At 50.1% G+C, this 15,614-nt stretch overlaps 1 protein-coding gene across 10 annotated transcripts in view; it reads left to right on the top strand.

The window, feature by feature from the left end:
• Cux1 (cut like homeobox 1) overlaps positions 1-15,614 on the top strand; it is a 422,843-nt gene that overhangs the window by 300,515 nt on the left and 106,714 nt on the right. For all 10 annotated transcript variants that reach the window (XM_045142920.1, XM_045142921.1, XM_045142924.1 and 7 more), the window contains one exon: positions 10,281-10,329. In XM_045142920.1, the coding sequence (XP_044998855.1) occupies positions 10,281-10,329 (49 nt within the window). The remainder of the gene's footprint in view (positions 1-10,280; positions 10,330-15,614) is intronic.

The raw sequence follows: 15,614 nt of genomic DNA on the forward strand, positions 1-15,614 counted from the left end.
GTCAGCAACGCTAGCTGCATGCAGCACATCCGGGCGAGAGGGCAGCCCGCCTTCCACACAGGCGCAGCTTCATGAAAGCAGCAAGAATTCCGCTTTGGCTGTTTCTCTTCGAGGCCAGAGAGCTTCACAGGCTGCTATTGAGATCATTGGCTTTGGACTTGATTCCAAAAGATGCATCGATCTGTGACAACAGCCCTGTACTGTTTTCAGCTGCCCTCTAGGCACAAAGCCTTCACTCCATGTCCAGGGGCACCAGTTCCTTTCCCCGCCTCCGCCTGCCCCCCCACCATGAATACCAAAATCCATGGATGTTCAAGTGCTTTACATAAAATCATGTAACTCGGGCTAGAGAGATGGCATAGCAGTTAAGCACTTGCCTGTGAAGCCTAAGGTCCCCGGTTCGATGCTCAATTCCCCAGTACCCACTTAAGCCAGATCCACAAGGTGACACATGCATCTAGAGTTTGTTTATAGTAGCTGGAGGCCCTGATGCACCCATTCTCTCTCCCTCCCCCCTTTCTCTCTCAAATAAAAATAAACAGAAAATATTATATATTATGTAACTCAGGAGCCCAAAGCAACAGGATGGCCAGTTTGAGACCAGCTTGGGTTACAGACTGACTTCTAGGACAGCTAGGAATACAAGCCCCTGAAGAGAGAGAGAGAGAAATAGAAGCCAGAGGTATAGCTCAGTTGGTAGAGTTCCTGTCTAGCATGCACAAAACCCTAGGTTCAATCCCTAGCATTAGATAATCTTGGTATAGTGGCTCCGGCCTATTATGCTATCACTGAGGAAGTGGAGGCAGGAGGATCAGGAGTTCAAGGTCATCTTTGGCTCTACCGTTAACTTAAGGCCAGCTTGGGCTACATCAGACTCAATTCGCAAACTAATAATTGGGCTGGGAGAGGTCTCCGTGGAGTGCTTATCATGAAAGCATGAGTAACTAAGTTTGGACGCCCCACTTCCCAGCGCTGGGGAGGAGAAGGAAACCAGCAGATGCCCAGAAGTTGCTGGCTGGCCACCCTAGCTGGACGAATGAGCTCTAGGTTCACAGAGAGACCCCGTCTCAAATAAGCAGGTTAATAAATAAAATGAAAGGGTTATTTAGGAAAACACTTGATCTCTACCTCTGGCCTGCACCCACACCCATGCACATATGAGCATATATGTACTTCACGCATAGGTACACATGCAAAAAAGGAAGAAATGGGCTGGAGAGATGGCTTAGTGGTTAAGCGCTTGCCTGTGAAGCCTAAAGACCCTGGTTCGAGGCTCGATTCCCCAGGACCCACGTTAGCCAGATGCACAAGGGGGCACATGTTTCTGGAGTTTGTTTGCAGTGGCTGGAAGCCCTGGCACGCCCATTGTTTGTCTGTCTCTCTTTCTTTCTCTGTATGTTACTGTCAAATAAATAAAAAATAAAACAAAAAAGGAAGAAATGACTAATCAGTCAATAAATATGAGATAAAATGCCCTTCCATTTGCATACAACACCCTCCTGTGGACTAAATCTCTAGATTTTTTTGTTTGTTTGTTTTGGTTTTTGAGGTAGGGTCTCTCTCTAGCCCAGGCTGACCTGGAATTCACTATGTAGTCTCAGGGTGGCTTTGAACTCATAGCGATCCTCCTACCTCTGCTGGTCTTTTGTAAAGGCACCTAATGAAATGCAAATATTATGTAAGTAGTGTTAGCACTATATTATTACTGGAATAATGACCCAAGTAAAGGTCTGTACCATTGAATACAGGTGCAATTTTGTCCAAGTATTTTTCTTTTCTTTTCTTTTTTTGTGGTTTTTCAAAATAGGGTCTCACTCTAGCCCAGGCTGACCTGGAATTTGCCACACAGTCTCTGGCTGGCTTTGAACTCACAGCAATCCTCCTACCTCAGCCTCCCAAGTGCTGGGATTAAAGGCGTGTGCACCTCCACCCCCGAATTTTTTTTTTTAATTTATTTATTTGAGAGCGACAGACACAGAGAAAAAGACAGATAGAGGGAGAGAGACAGAATGGGCGCGCCAGGGCTTCCAGCCTCTGCAAACAAACTCCAGACGCGTGCGCACCCTTGTGCATCTGGCTAACGTGGGTCCTGGGGAAGCGAGCCTCGAACCAGGGTCCTTCGGCTTCACAGGCAAGCGCTTAACCGCTAAGCCATCTCTCCAGCCCCACCCCCGAATTTTTGCCCCATGGGTTTTAGAATGTGCAGGTGTGGCCGCCCAGACGCAGAGGGCGGGGTGTGCTGTTTTCACGGCGCCTAGTGTCACCAGTTGTCAGGGCATTGATGCATTTACCAGCCTCGCCCCGGCACCACATGCCGCTGCTAGCGCACTGGAGGTTCGTGTGAAAGGAAATACAGTTACTGGTGGGGATATAATTTCCTTTCCATCAACCTTGACCGTGTCCTTTGAAGTTCGTCATAAAAATGGTGCGTTAGCCTGGAGAATAGCCTGAAATGATCTGCAGGGAAACGGAGTGAATGAACTATATATTCCAGGCCTGGCTGGAATTATCCTCTCTTTGAAGTCTGAGAGGAGCAGAAAGCAGGGCAGGTTAATAGATCAGGGGAAGCTGTTTTGTCAGCTCGTAAAAAGGTGAGGGGACGAAATTTATAATAAATCGTGTGCTGAGCAAACAGTATGTGCGGTTATTACGGACTTTGGAAAATAAATGATTTTAGACTAATGTTGGGCTCTGGGTACCGAGCTGGTAATTGAGCCTTTGAAATTGAAAGAATGGCCAGGTGTGGTAGAACATCCCTGTAATCCCCACAGTCAGAAGGCAGAGGAAGAAGCAGGAGAATTGTACGTTGAAAGGACAGCATGGACTACATAAAATCCTGTCTCAAGAAAGAAGAAAAAGAAAAGAAATGTGGGTCTGGAGAGATGGCTCAGCGGTTAAGGTGCTTGCCTGCAAAGTCTAACAACCTGGGTTTGAATCCCCAATACCCACAAGGTGTCTGGAGTTTGGTTGCAGTGGCTAGAAGCCTTGGTGCACCTATTCTCTCTCTCTTTCTCTGTCTGTATATTAAATGAATTAATTAGTCAATTAGTGAAGTATTTTGAAAAGGAAAAGAAGTGGGAAAAATAAAAACCCTGTGCAGAGGTTGGAGCTGTAGCTTGGTTGGTAGAGTACTTGCCTAGCATGCATGAAGTCATGAGTTTGATCCTCTGCACTCCAGAAAATCGAGCGTGGTGGCATATACCTCTAATCCCAGAATTTAGGAGGTGGAAGCAGGATCAGGTATTCAAGGTCATCTCCAGCTACATAGTGAGTGTGAGGCCACACTGGGCTAAAAGGAGAGGGTGAGAGAGAATGAATAGGCATATGAAAGGCCTTTGTAGCTAGTCATGATGGTAGAGATGCATACTTGTAATCTCAGCCCTTGGAAGGCCGAGGCGGGATCCTTTCCAATCCTGGTCTATACAGTGAGTATCAGGCCTTAACCAAGGCTATGCAAAACCTTGTCCCAGAGGGAGGGAGGCAGAGAAGGAAACCTTTGGACAAACATTGACGGGCATGCTTACGGAAGTATGTGCAATTCAGTTCAGTCCTGCTCTTGTAAAATAACGTATTCGGCTGCGTGTATACACCCAGGCAATTCCGTCATACTCACGGAAGGCAGTTTGCCTGGTAGGATTGATCTTGTTTGAGGGGCGCACTTTGGTGAGAGAATAAGTCACAAAGATGCTGAGCTGAGGCACATACCCCATTCTTGCTCCAGAGCTGCCTTTCATGTCTTTCAAAGCCCCTGATCACACTGAAATTCCCAGTTAGCAATGCCCAGTCTGATGGTATACATCTGTCACCCGGCACTCTGGAGGCCGAGGAAAGGGATGGCGAGTTGAAGAGCAACCTTGGCTACATAATGAGATCCTGTCTAAAATAATAAGATGAGGCCTGGCGAGATGGCTTAGCTGGCAGGATGCACAAAGCCCTAGATTCCATCCTCAGTGTGAGGTGCTACATAAACTGGGTCTGTGGTACACGCCTGTAATCACTCAGGCAGTGGAAGCAGGAAGATCAGAAGCTCAAGGTCATCCTCAGCTGTATAAATGACCTCAGCTGTATAAGTTTGAGGCCTGGGTGAGACCCCGTCTCAAAAAATAAAGTAGGAGCCAGGCGTCGTGGCACACACCTTTAATTCCAGCACGCGGGAGGCAGAGGTAGGAGGATCACCGTGAGTTCAAGACCACCCTGAGACTCCATAGTGAATTCCAGGCCAGCCTGGACCAGAGTGAGACCCTACCTCGAAAAACCTAAATAAATAAAAGTAAAAATAAAGTATGGGCTGAAGAGATGGCTCAGCACTTAGAGGTGCTTGCTTACAAAGTCTACCAATACCCATGGAATTTCCCCCATACCCATGGAAAGCCAGATGCAAAGTGGCACATGCGTCTGAGTTCATTTGTAGTGTCAAGGGACCCTCACATGCCCATTCTCTCTCTCTCTTTATCTCTCGCTTGCTTTCTCTTATAAGTAACTAAAATAAAAATAAAATAGGACTAGGGGACGGCATATTGTGAGTACCTGAGTTCAAGTCTCCAGAGCCCACAGGGAAGGCAGGCACTATGGCCAGCTAGAGGAAAGGTAGAGGCAGGAGAATCTCGAAGCTCGTGGACCAGCTAGCTTGGTCAACAGGGCAGTGAACATGAGACACCCTGTCTCAAAGGAGGTGGAGAGCAGGGTCCAGCACCCCAAAATTATCCTCTGACCTCCCTACACACATCATGGCACAGACAGACACATGAACGTGCACACCTACACACCACAAACGTAAATTTCCACTGTTTGTGACTAGTTATATTCTCATGAACTGTCTTAGAAATAATGTCCCTTCTAATAATGACCAACAAGCCTACAGACTTTTAAAATAATGATCTGAACTTCTAAGCATCCCTGGTTCCCCCACACACACACCCACTGTCTCTTTCTTTGGTTTCTGAGAACTGCAGCCCCTCTGGGCCCTGTATTCACCGTAGGCCCTGGGTTTGAATAACTCTGTCCCCATAACAGCAAAGCTATGTTTTCATAAGCCTCTGAAAGCCTGGGGACGCGGAGCATCGCTCTCGCAGTGAAAGGTAAGTACGGCTACTGTTACCATGTTCGATATTTTGCTCAGTTCTCCTGTTGCTTAGCAACCAGAGTTGAGCTGACCCATGGATGGAAAACTTGAAAATCGCTTCAGGGATCACTTCAAATGCCCAAGAAGGCACCTTCCTATTTAAATGTGATACTTTGTTGTTGTTTGTTTCTTTGCTTGCTTGCTTTTTGTAGGAGACTTGGAATCTTTTGTTATATTTCCTAGATAGTAAGAATCCCAAAGCAATTGCTCTTTTTTCATTTTGCTTTTGAAACAAGGTCTCACCAGGTTGCCCAGTCTGATCTTGAAATTCATTATGTAGCCCAGGCTGGCCAGACTGAACTCACTGTGCAGTCCAGACTGATCTTCAACTCACAATCCTGCTTCAGCCTCCTTAATGCTGGGATTACAGATTTGCCCCACCATGCTCAAGACACCATTTGCTGTCTGACAAGAAATCAGTGGATATTCCAGTTCTCCTCCCCAACAAGCCCAGCTCTGGGTGTAGCCAGGCCTCTGCAAGCACTCTACGTAAGACTGGCATGTTTCCAGCCCCTGTCCCACCAGGCAACAGAGGCAGAAACATGGCCTGAGAGGTACAGGCAACCTTTGTAGCCACCCAGGATTGGTAAAATGAACCCAAAGGTGACCTCCGGCAGAGGGAAGGCCACACGAGAGGAGTCAAGGGCATAATGCGCTCCCCTCCTTTTTTGTTTTGTTTTGTTTTTTTCCGAGGTAGGGTCTCACTCTAGCCCAAGCTGACCTGGAATTCACTATGGAGTCTCAGGGTGGCCTTGAACTCATGGCAATCCTCCTACCTCTGCCTCCCGAGTGCTGGGATTAAAGGCGTGCGCCACCACACCTGGCTTCCCCTCCTTTTCTTCCTCCATTAACCGAGGTAGTCATTCCTTTCCTCTTCCATTCGTCTGGTGGCATGCAGCAGGCTGGCTTCTCCTACCTCCCCCAGAGAGCCCAAGCACATGGCAAAGCACCCTAATCCAACGACACGTGTGAGCCCAAGACAGATGGGCCACAGGGGAAATGAGAATAAGAAATGGATTGCCCCCCAAAAGAGGGAAAATGCAAGTTGGGTAAAGCAATGATGAAACAAGAGGAAATACACAGGTTTTAGAGAGTCCAGTAAGTAAAGGTCAGTTAGATCAAGTTGAAGAACCTTCTAGAAGGCAACAGGAAAAGAGCAAAGAAAAGGCAAACTATGAAGAAAGTTGAATGATGTAGAAGACAGAAGCGGTTATGTCAGCCATGCCCACCGCAGGCAGAGCTGAAGAAACACTGGGATGAAGAGAGATTAGCAGAACTCGAGAAAGAGGAGAGAAAGGAAAGAGGGCCAACGCAGGGCCTCTTCTACCTGGATGGGTGCTCGGGACGTTCACTCGGGCCGGCCTGGCCCATCCCAGCCCCACCCACCTCCCAGATCCTGCAGCCGGCCCCACACACATGCTGGCCAGGGAAGCCAGGCACTGCCAGCTTCTCCTTGTTAATCTCATTTTGGATTCACAGTTGCCATGGATTTCTGGCCCTTTCTTCTACATCGGTGGCACTCCCAAGAGCCGGTGGCATTGCGTCTCCACCTACATCTCTGCGTGCCCACCTAAGCAAATGGAACCACAACGGTGTCAGACATGGTCAAGGAATGAGTGGATGGATGGGCGAAGGCGGTAGCCGGGGCAGCTGGCCATGGGTATCTGCACTCCGTTGCGTGCACAAAATCCCAGTACCCTCAGGTTCCAGGCCAGCCTGGGTTACATAACAAAAGCCTATTTCAAAAAAAAAAAAAAGGGCACAATGAATAATTCTCTGATTCCAGTTCAAACCCATGTTTAAAACTTGTGATTTGCTCTAAAAAACATTGGTCAAAGCCGGGCGTGGTGGCGCACGCCTTTAATCCCAGCATTTGGGAGGCAGAGGTAGGAGGATCGCTGTGAGTTCAAGGCCACCCTTAGAATATATAGTGAATTCCAGGTCAGCCCGAGCTAAAGTGAGACCCTACCAGGAAAAAACAGAGAGAGAGGGAGGGAGGGAGAGAGAGAGAAAGGGAAAGGAAAGGAAAGGAAAGGAAAGGAAAGGAAAGGAAAGGAAAGGAAAGGAAAGGAAAGGAAAGGAAAGGAAAGGAAAGGAAAGGAAAGGAAAGGAAAGCATTGGGCGACACTGTTTTCATTTTCTGCCCAGTGGGGTCCGCACTCCCTGGTGCTGTCACGGCAGCAGCTGTTCCTACGCTGTGGTGAAGACCCTGTCCACCTTCAGTGGTTTCTGAACCCTGTGTAATCATTAGCCTGCCTGCCTTGTGGTTGTTCTCCATGATCTCAGAGGCTTTTGAAATGTTACCATAGATATTTCATATTTTATAATTTAAGTTTCCCCATCTCCTTATACCCAGGTTGCAGAGTAGGAGCCGTGTGTGTGTGTGTGTGTGTGTGTGTGTGTGTGTGTGTGTGTGTAAGTATATGTGGCATCAGAGAGGACAGCTTCGGATGTCATTCCTCGGGACTTGTCCATTTGTTTTATGTATGGTACACATGTGCCAAGGCGCACGTGCGGAGGTCGGAAGACACCCTCAGGGCGTCAGTCCTAACCTCCCACCTCGTCTGAGACCAGGACTGTCTGGTTCCCCGCTGTGAACGCTGGGTTAGCTGCTCCAGAGGCTTTGGGATTCTCCTGACACCACCTCCCATCCTGCTCGTCGGCATGCGGGGATCATGGGTGTGCTTGCTGTTGCGTCCAGCTTTACGTTGGTTCTGGGGTCTGAACTCTGGTCCTCGGCTTGTGCGGCAAGCACTTTCAACCACCGAGACATCTCCTAGCCTGGCGTCCACCTTTTATGAGAGCCCCCAGCCTGGGTTTCTTAACCAACAGTGACATGGCCTTCCCCACAGAGTTGTCCAAAAATAGTTCCATTCTAACAGAGACATTGAATGGGCCTGTTTCAAGCTCTCCTTGGGCTGTCTGAAAGCTGGGTGCTGTTTCAGACACACGCAATGAGCATCGAAGGTGATCCCCTGGCACCTGGCACCCCAAGCAGGCTGCCAGGAGTGGATAAGCTTCTGTGGACTCCCAGCGTGTGAAAAGCCCAGGCTGCTAAGCCAAACCTGTGCAGGAGCCTGAAGTCAGTGCTTTCAGTCCTCAAAGTAAGGGGAGCAGAGATGCCCTATGGTACATCCCCTGAGGACTCAGCTGAGGCCAGGGGATGGAGCTCTCGATGCCAGGCCTGTCCCAGTGTCCCGGGCTGCCCTTGAACGAAAAAGTAGCTCGTCCTTGGTAGGAAAGGAGCCATACAGAAGTCTGGCCTGCAGCCCACCTCAGATTCCCATCAACAGAGGTCCAAGTCCTGGGACTCAGGACCAGAAGGACGTGAGGTTTAGCCTCCTCCCGATTGTGTTTGGGGTCCTCAGATGGAAACTTAAAACATGCCAGCCAGGGAGAGGGGAGTATGTGACTTCCCTCAGGAAGTCACCAGGAGAGGCTGGGGGACAGGTGGAATCAGCGGAGAGGTACCCAGAGACGGAAGATAGTCCCCACAGACTGCACAGGAAAGGCCTGGCACCCTGTCCCCTTGGGCCTAGTGGCTTAGGTTTCTGAGTATCATAGCAGTTGTTGGGATATAGGGCCATAGAGAATGAGTAGGGGGCAAATCCCAATGGAAGGCAGGAAGCTGAGTATGAAGGAGCCATGATCATGCCAGCAAGGGCTAAGCATGAACTCCTGCACTCAGAGAAGCCCGCAGGAGCCTCCACGGAATGGGCCCTCGGGCCAGGCAGGGCCCTCGCAGCTGTCGGGCTCTGTTCCATTGCTCCGAGTCTGCTGGGACATTCCTGGGTCTTCATACCAGCATCTGTCAACTGGAGGCACCTATCCTCTGTCCCCGCAGACCCCAGCTCTAGATCCACATTCCCTTCTTAGCAGGACTCTGCTCTATACTCCTAGTGGGGTGCTGGAAACATGGATTTGCCTTCACTCGAGAACGTGCTTTCAAAACAAACTTAAGTAAACAAGAACCTCAGGGGGGCCAGGGAGGTGGCTCAGTGGGTACAGAGCCTGTTGTGCAGGTGTGAGGAGCTGAGTTCAGGTCCCCAGTGCCCAGGTAAATGCTAGACAGAAGCAGGAACTGCCCGGGGAAGCTGGCCAGCTGGACTAGCCCAATCAGCAAGCCCTGCGTTCAACTAGGAAACTCTGCCACCTCCATAACTAACGTGCAGAGTGACAGGGGAAGCCACCCTCTGCCCTGCACATGCACCTGCGTGCCCACATTCCCACACACGCATACACACTTTAACAAGGACCCTTCTCCCAGGGGTAGACTCTCCTCACTCCCAATCCGGCAAAGTTCTAATTGTCCTTCAAAAGCCAACATACTCCTCACCTCTTTGGAAGTCCTCCCTGCCCCCTTTCCTCTGGGGACAACTCGTTGCTCGCCCACACACGCACACACACACACACGCACACACACACACATGCCCTGTTTTCCTCTGCACTATGTTCAGAGCTTCATATGAGCCTTTCGTGGGACACACTGTATTTCTTCCCTTATGTTGGGGGGGACAGCAGCAGGGTCTCATGTAGCCCAGTCTAGCCTCAAACTCACTAAAAATCCAAGGGATGACCACGAACTTCTAATCTTCCTGCCTCCGCCTCCTGAATGCTGGCATGACAAGCGTGTACCAGCACGCCCAGTTTATGTAGTGCTGGGGATGGAACCCAGGACTTGGTGCATGCCGGGCCAGCACTCAGCCAACTGAGCCACATCCCCGGCCCCTGTATTTTCCTTTTGGGGTTCTGTCTTACCAACAAGCTTCGGAGCACCTCCAGGACAGGCCACCACCTCTGATCCCCAGATCATGAATATCCAAAGAGTGCAAAGCCACATGTGGTAGCCCACACGTGGACCTGTCACCTCAACACCCAGAAAGCAGAGGCAGAAGCACGTCTGGGCCGCGAGAGACAAACACGCTCCCCACCCCAACCCCGTCTCTAAGCAAAACAAAAAGTATGAGTGTAGGCATGCTGCCTGTAACACAAGTCCACCTGGTCCGATGGGCAGCAGTGACCCCTCACGGCCCTCTCTGCTGGGGACCCAGCCTCCTCTGTGTGGATGCGGTATTCCGTCATGCTCAGAGCCAGCAAGCCTAGCCCATGGGTCACCTGCCTCGGTGATGACTAACCTCTCTCCCTCTCACCTTCCCAGGGCCGACGAGATCGAAATGATCATGACTGACCTAGAACGAGCCAACCAGGTAGGACACTTGGAATGTTTAAGGCACCAAACATAAAAGTGTACCTGTCTGTCATCTCAGGAGATGCCTCGCTCCAAGTCAGGAGGCCAGTTATTCTCGTGATAGTCTCACTTGACAACTGCCACCATGGATGCTCGCGAAGGAGTTATGACGAGTTTGACCAAGTCCCTGGCATTGTGTCCTTGGTTGTCTTGGGTATAGACCAAATATTCCAGTATTCCAAATATTCCACCATACATAGTCCTGCAGGGGGGACTACTTTTTCCTTTTCCTGATCCCCATTCCAGGAATGTCCAGCCTAGAGAATTTACCATAGCCCTCTTCTAGTAGGTTCCATCTGCTTGCTCTTGAGACTCCCTGTCCACGGCCCCTTTCAGCTGATACCTGATTATCAGTCATGCCTTCTGGGAAATACAAAGCACCCTGCTTTCCAGAATATTCAGCTACAAGTATCATAGAGCCCCAGCTGGCCTCAAACCCAATATAGCCAACACTGATCTTAAACTTCTGATCCACCTGCCTCCACCTCCCCAGGGCTAGAGTCACAGACAGGTAACCACCCTGCCTAGTTTATGAGGTGCTCAGGATCAAACCCCGGGCTTTGCGCACAACAGGTGAGCGCTCCACCAGCTGAGTCACGCCCCCTGCCCGCCTCCTGCACACGGGTTCTTGATTAGTGGCAGAACCAGTCAAAGCCAAACTTTTTTTTTTTCAGCCCAGATGGCAATAGGCTGTGGCCTCTGCCCACTCAATTTTATAGCTGGCTATCTATAGGCCCTGGAAGGTTCTGGGACTTGCTTCAGGTCGCGCTGGTTGGGAGGAGCCCCTTCCCCCGCCCCATGGCATGAAAATCCTCCCAGAAACCCCTCAAGTCACTGCCTGGCACATTGGGAGTTCCCTGGGTCCCTGTCCTTCCCACAAACTGCTCAACTACACCATCTTTGAGGCTTAGGGAAAGAGTCCTATCCAGTCCTGGAGTGCGTCCGCACTCACACACGCACACACAAAATATTAACCCGGGATGGGAAGGGAAGTTAGAGTGTGGACCTTGTAGCTTCAGTTCCCATAGGTTTCGAAAACAGCCAGGGGACGACAGGGCCAGGCTTTTTCTGATACCCCACAGGACCACGGCCAAGTGTAGAGGAAAGCCTGAGGAAAGAAGTCCCAGTGCAGAGAACTTCCTCCACGGCCTGGCCCTCCAAAGGAGCCTCAGTCCTGGGAATAGGTTTCCAGTCATGAGAGCAATGCAAGCATACAGACCCAGCTTGATAAGATGAGGAACTGAGCACGGGGCTGCACAGGAGGAGGGGGCAAAGTAGATGATTCAGGGGGACCCTTCTGACCCTGAAGCCTACAACTAGACTCATAAGCATGTCCAGCTGCCAGTCACCATAGGCCACTTGTGTCCCCGGGGAGCTGTGAGTATAGCCCCACACATTGGTAGACTGCAGTGTGAAAAGAAGTGAGAGCTATATAATATGCAATATTAAATGAACATATAGGGGCTGGAGAGATGGATTAGCGGTTAAGGCGTTTGCCTGCAAAGCCAGAGGATCCTGGTTTGACTCTCCAGGACCCACGTAAGCCAGATGCACAAGGGGGTGCATGCATCTGGAGTTCATTTGCAGTGGCTGGAGGCCCTGGGATGCCAGTTCTCACTCTCTCTTTCTCCCTCTAAAAATACTTTTTTTAAACAATATACAAAATGCACTAGAGGTATACAACTTTTTTTTTCAAGGTAGGGTCTCACTGTAACCCAGGCTGACCTGGAATTCACTATGTAGTCTCAGGATGGCCTCGAACTCGTGGTGATCCTCCTACCTCTGCCTCCCGCGTGCTGGGATTAAAGGTGTGTACCACCACGCCCGGCGATGTACGACTTTTGACCCACAATCAGCATGTGTCCTAGGTTAGCTATGTATGTGGCCCAACACAAAGTCATAAACTTAAAACATTTTCAGGTGGGTTTTTGTTTTGTTTTGTTTTGTTTTTGCATTTTTGTTGTTATCTCAGCTGTGCCCTTCTCAAGCGTGAACTTCCCAGAATACAATGTTGTGTCTCAATGTCAAGAGGTTGGACATGGGGCTGGGGAGATGACCACGTGGATAAAAAGCTCTTGCCACACAAGCAAGAGGACTGGAGATCAGATCATGTCTGTAGTCCCAGCCTGCCTGCCCTTAACAGCAGGATGAGAGAGAGGCGGACAGAGCCTCGTACGTTCCCAGACCAGCCAGCCTAGCAGATGTGGTGAATGCGCCCCTTCCTCAAACAAGGTGGGAGGGGAAGACTGACACCTGACCTTGTCCACTGACCTCCACACAGACACTATGATACATGTGTCCACACACACATTCACAGGAAGCTTTTGGACACACCTGCTAGAGCATCTAAGGGAAGCCAGAAGTTCTAGAATTTTTTATTTTATTTTATTTATGTATTTGAGAGCGATAGATACAGAGAGAAAGACAGAGGGAGAGAGAGAGAATGGGCGCGCCAGGGCCTCCAGCCTCTGCAAACAAACTCCAGACTCGTGCGCCCCCTTGTGCATCTGGCTAACGTGGGACCTGGGGAACCGAGCCTCGAACCAGGGTCTTTAGGCTTCACAGGCAAGCGCTTAACCGCTAAGCCATCTCTCCAGCCCAGTTCTAGAAGTTTGAAAGGCTCATCCTCCGAGAAAAAGAGGTGAAAGTCTATGGGAAGAGCCACCAAGGTTGGCAGTGGCTTTGGCCTTAAACTTGGAGGAAAGCTTTCCAGCAGGTAGATAGGCTGGAGCGTGGTAGGAAAGGACTGGGCAGGATGGGGCAGTGGGCACTGGGAGAGGGCAGTGGAGCCTCCAGATTAGCTTGCTAGAGGAGGAATCACTCTGCCTACCCCAAGAATAAGGACTGTCGGGTAGGAAGCCAGGAGAGCAGAGGACAGCTGTAGTGACAGATCAGGAAGCCAGCCGCCTAGGCTGGACAGGAGGCCATCCCTAGGGGGACAAAGCAGAGGTGGTTTGGGCGGGAGCAGGGCTACACACAGAGCCACACGCTGCTGCAGGCGCCGCACACATCTGGACCTGCCGCCTCCCCTTCGGGGAACCCCCAGGAGGAGCAATTTGCTAGTTCACTGGCATATAACGTTATTTCTGCACTGGGTTTATCCCAAGCATTCTTCTGAGACCTATGGCTCTCTTTTATTGCCCGGTAACTGTGTTTCCATCCTGGAGAAACGGAAGAGCAGGCTGCAGCTGCCCGCGAGACGGGGTCCTTCGGACACCTGCTTCCTCGACTTCCGGCCCTTGTAGTAATAGCCTGTCCCTCCACTAGTGACCAGGAAGGGTTGCAACTTCAGGACTTCTTGATAAACAAGCCTCGACCTGACACATGGAAACATGGGGAGCCCTGCCTGGGGGCTTTCCTGTGTGGGTGGGCTGGCCACTGACCACACTTCCTGTGACCCCCCTTCCAGAGGAAGTCAATTAGGTGGAGGTGTGCTGTCTTGTTAACCTAGCTGTTTATGACCCTACAGGCTGAGGTTAGGCTTAGAAATCACAGCCTGTCCGCCTGCCTTTCCCCTTCCTTCCTTCCTCCCTTCCTTCCTTCCTCCTTTCTTTCCTTCCTTCCTGTCTTTTTCTTTCTTTCTCTCTTTCTTTCTTTCTTTCTTTCTTTCTTTCTTTCTTTCTTTCTTTCTTTCTTTCCTTTCCTTTCCTTCCCTTTCCCTTTCTTTCTTTCTTTCTTTCTTTCTTTCTTTCTTTCTTTCTTTCTTTCTTTCTTTCTTTCTTCATTGTGTTTGCATGCATGTGATGCTGGGGATCAAACTTAGATCCTCATGCTTGCAAAGCAAACATTTTTACCAACTGATCGTCTCCCCAGTCCTTTGTTTTCTTTTTTGAGACAGGGTCTCATGTAGTCCATGCCTGCCTCGAACTTTCTCTGGAGCCAAGGATGACGCTGAGCTGATCCTCCTTCCTCCACCTTTCAAGTGCTGGAATTGCAAGCTTGTTCTACCACGCCAGTTGATGTGGTGCCAGGGATGGAACCCAGGGCTTTGTGCATGTTAGGCAGAGCTAGGTTCCCTGACCTTTTTTGATTTTGTATGGTTTTGGTTTTGAGATTAGATCTCTCCATGTAGGTCAGGCTGGCCTCTAACTCTGTCCTCCTGCCTCAACCTCCCAAGTGCTGGGATTACAGGCCCGTGCCTCCATGCCTGGCACCAAGAGCAGCTCTGTACTTGAACTTGGGGAGTGGACATTAGTGGATGTCTTGCTCCGTGGAGTGGCATGTCAGGCCCGCCTGACATCTGCGCATGCTCACAGGGACGTATCATGAAGCCAGAATGCGGGATTTTCTCAACTCTGATTCCGTATGACATATACGTGCCCACCGGGCACGGGTGCAACCGGCCGCTATCAGAACTTTTTCCCAATAGACAAACAAATACTTTTCTTAGTCAGAGAGACTAGGAAATATGTCAGGATCTACCTTATTCCTGACAGAACTGTGAGGGTTTTATAACCAAAACTTTACCTAGCTCACCAAGGAGGAATGTGTTTTTCAGCCACATGTCATGATTACCCACTTAGAAGCTCAGCTGGGCTACCTGTGAGGCTGGCCAGGCAACAGTGTAAGTTCAGGACCAGCCTCGGTAACTTAGCAAGACCTTTTCTCAAAAAGTAAAAGGGGGACTTGGGGATGCTGCTCAGTGGTTAGAGCATTTGCCTAGACTCCACCAGTGAAAGGCCAAGGGTGTGGCTCTCAGGTAGAGTGCTTGCCTCCAGCCACTCCAGTAAGCAGCTGGTGTCTGGGTCAGCAATGGAGCACTTGCCTAGACTCTCCTAGTGAGGGAATGGAAATGTGATTCAGGCATTTTACAAGGCCCTGGACTCCATCCCCGGGACCACCAAGGGAGAGAAGGGGAAACTTGGGAGTGAACTGGAGGAAAGCATTGTCATCTCACAATAACTCTTTCTGGAGCCTCTGTAGTTCAACACTTAGCATGAGCCAGAAATAAATTTCCCTCTGTGTATTTATTAATCACTTCACCTAGTTCTTTCCTGATGGTTGGTTCTAGATACTACTTGGTTCGAGATTCCATCTGGAGCAGAGACGGGAAGGAGACACTGGCATAAATGGGCTAGCCATGTAACTCATGAGTTAAATTCAGTACCATGCCCAGAGCTGTCGACAAAGCATGGCAGGGAGCTGCCAGCCCCTCCATGGGCATATATGACTGCCCTTAGCAAGACCTGAATTTATCTGTACACAGGTTGATGCCACCATCACCGAGCCACTTAAGGCTGCCAT

This window comes from Jaculus jaculus, chromosome 2, assembly GCF_020740685.1.
Source record: "Jaculus jaculus isolate mJacJac1 chromosome 2, mJacJac1.mat.Y.cur, whole genome shotgun sequence".
In the NCBI taxonomy this organism is placed as follows: domain Eukaryota; kingdom Metazoa; phylum Chordata; class Mammalia; order Rodentia; family Dipodidae; genus Jaculus; species Jaculus jaculus.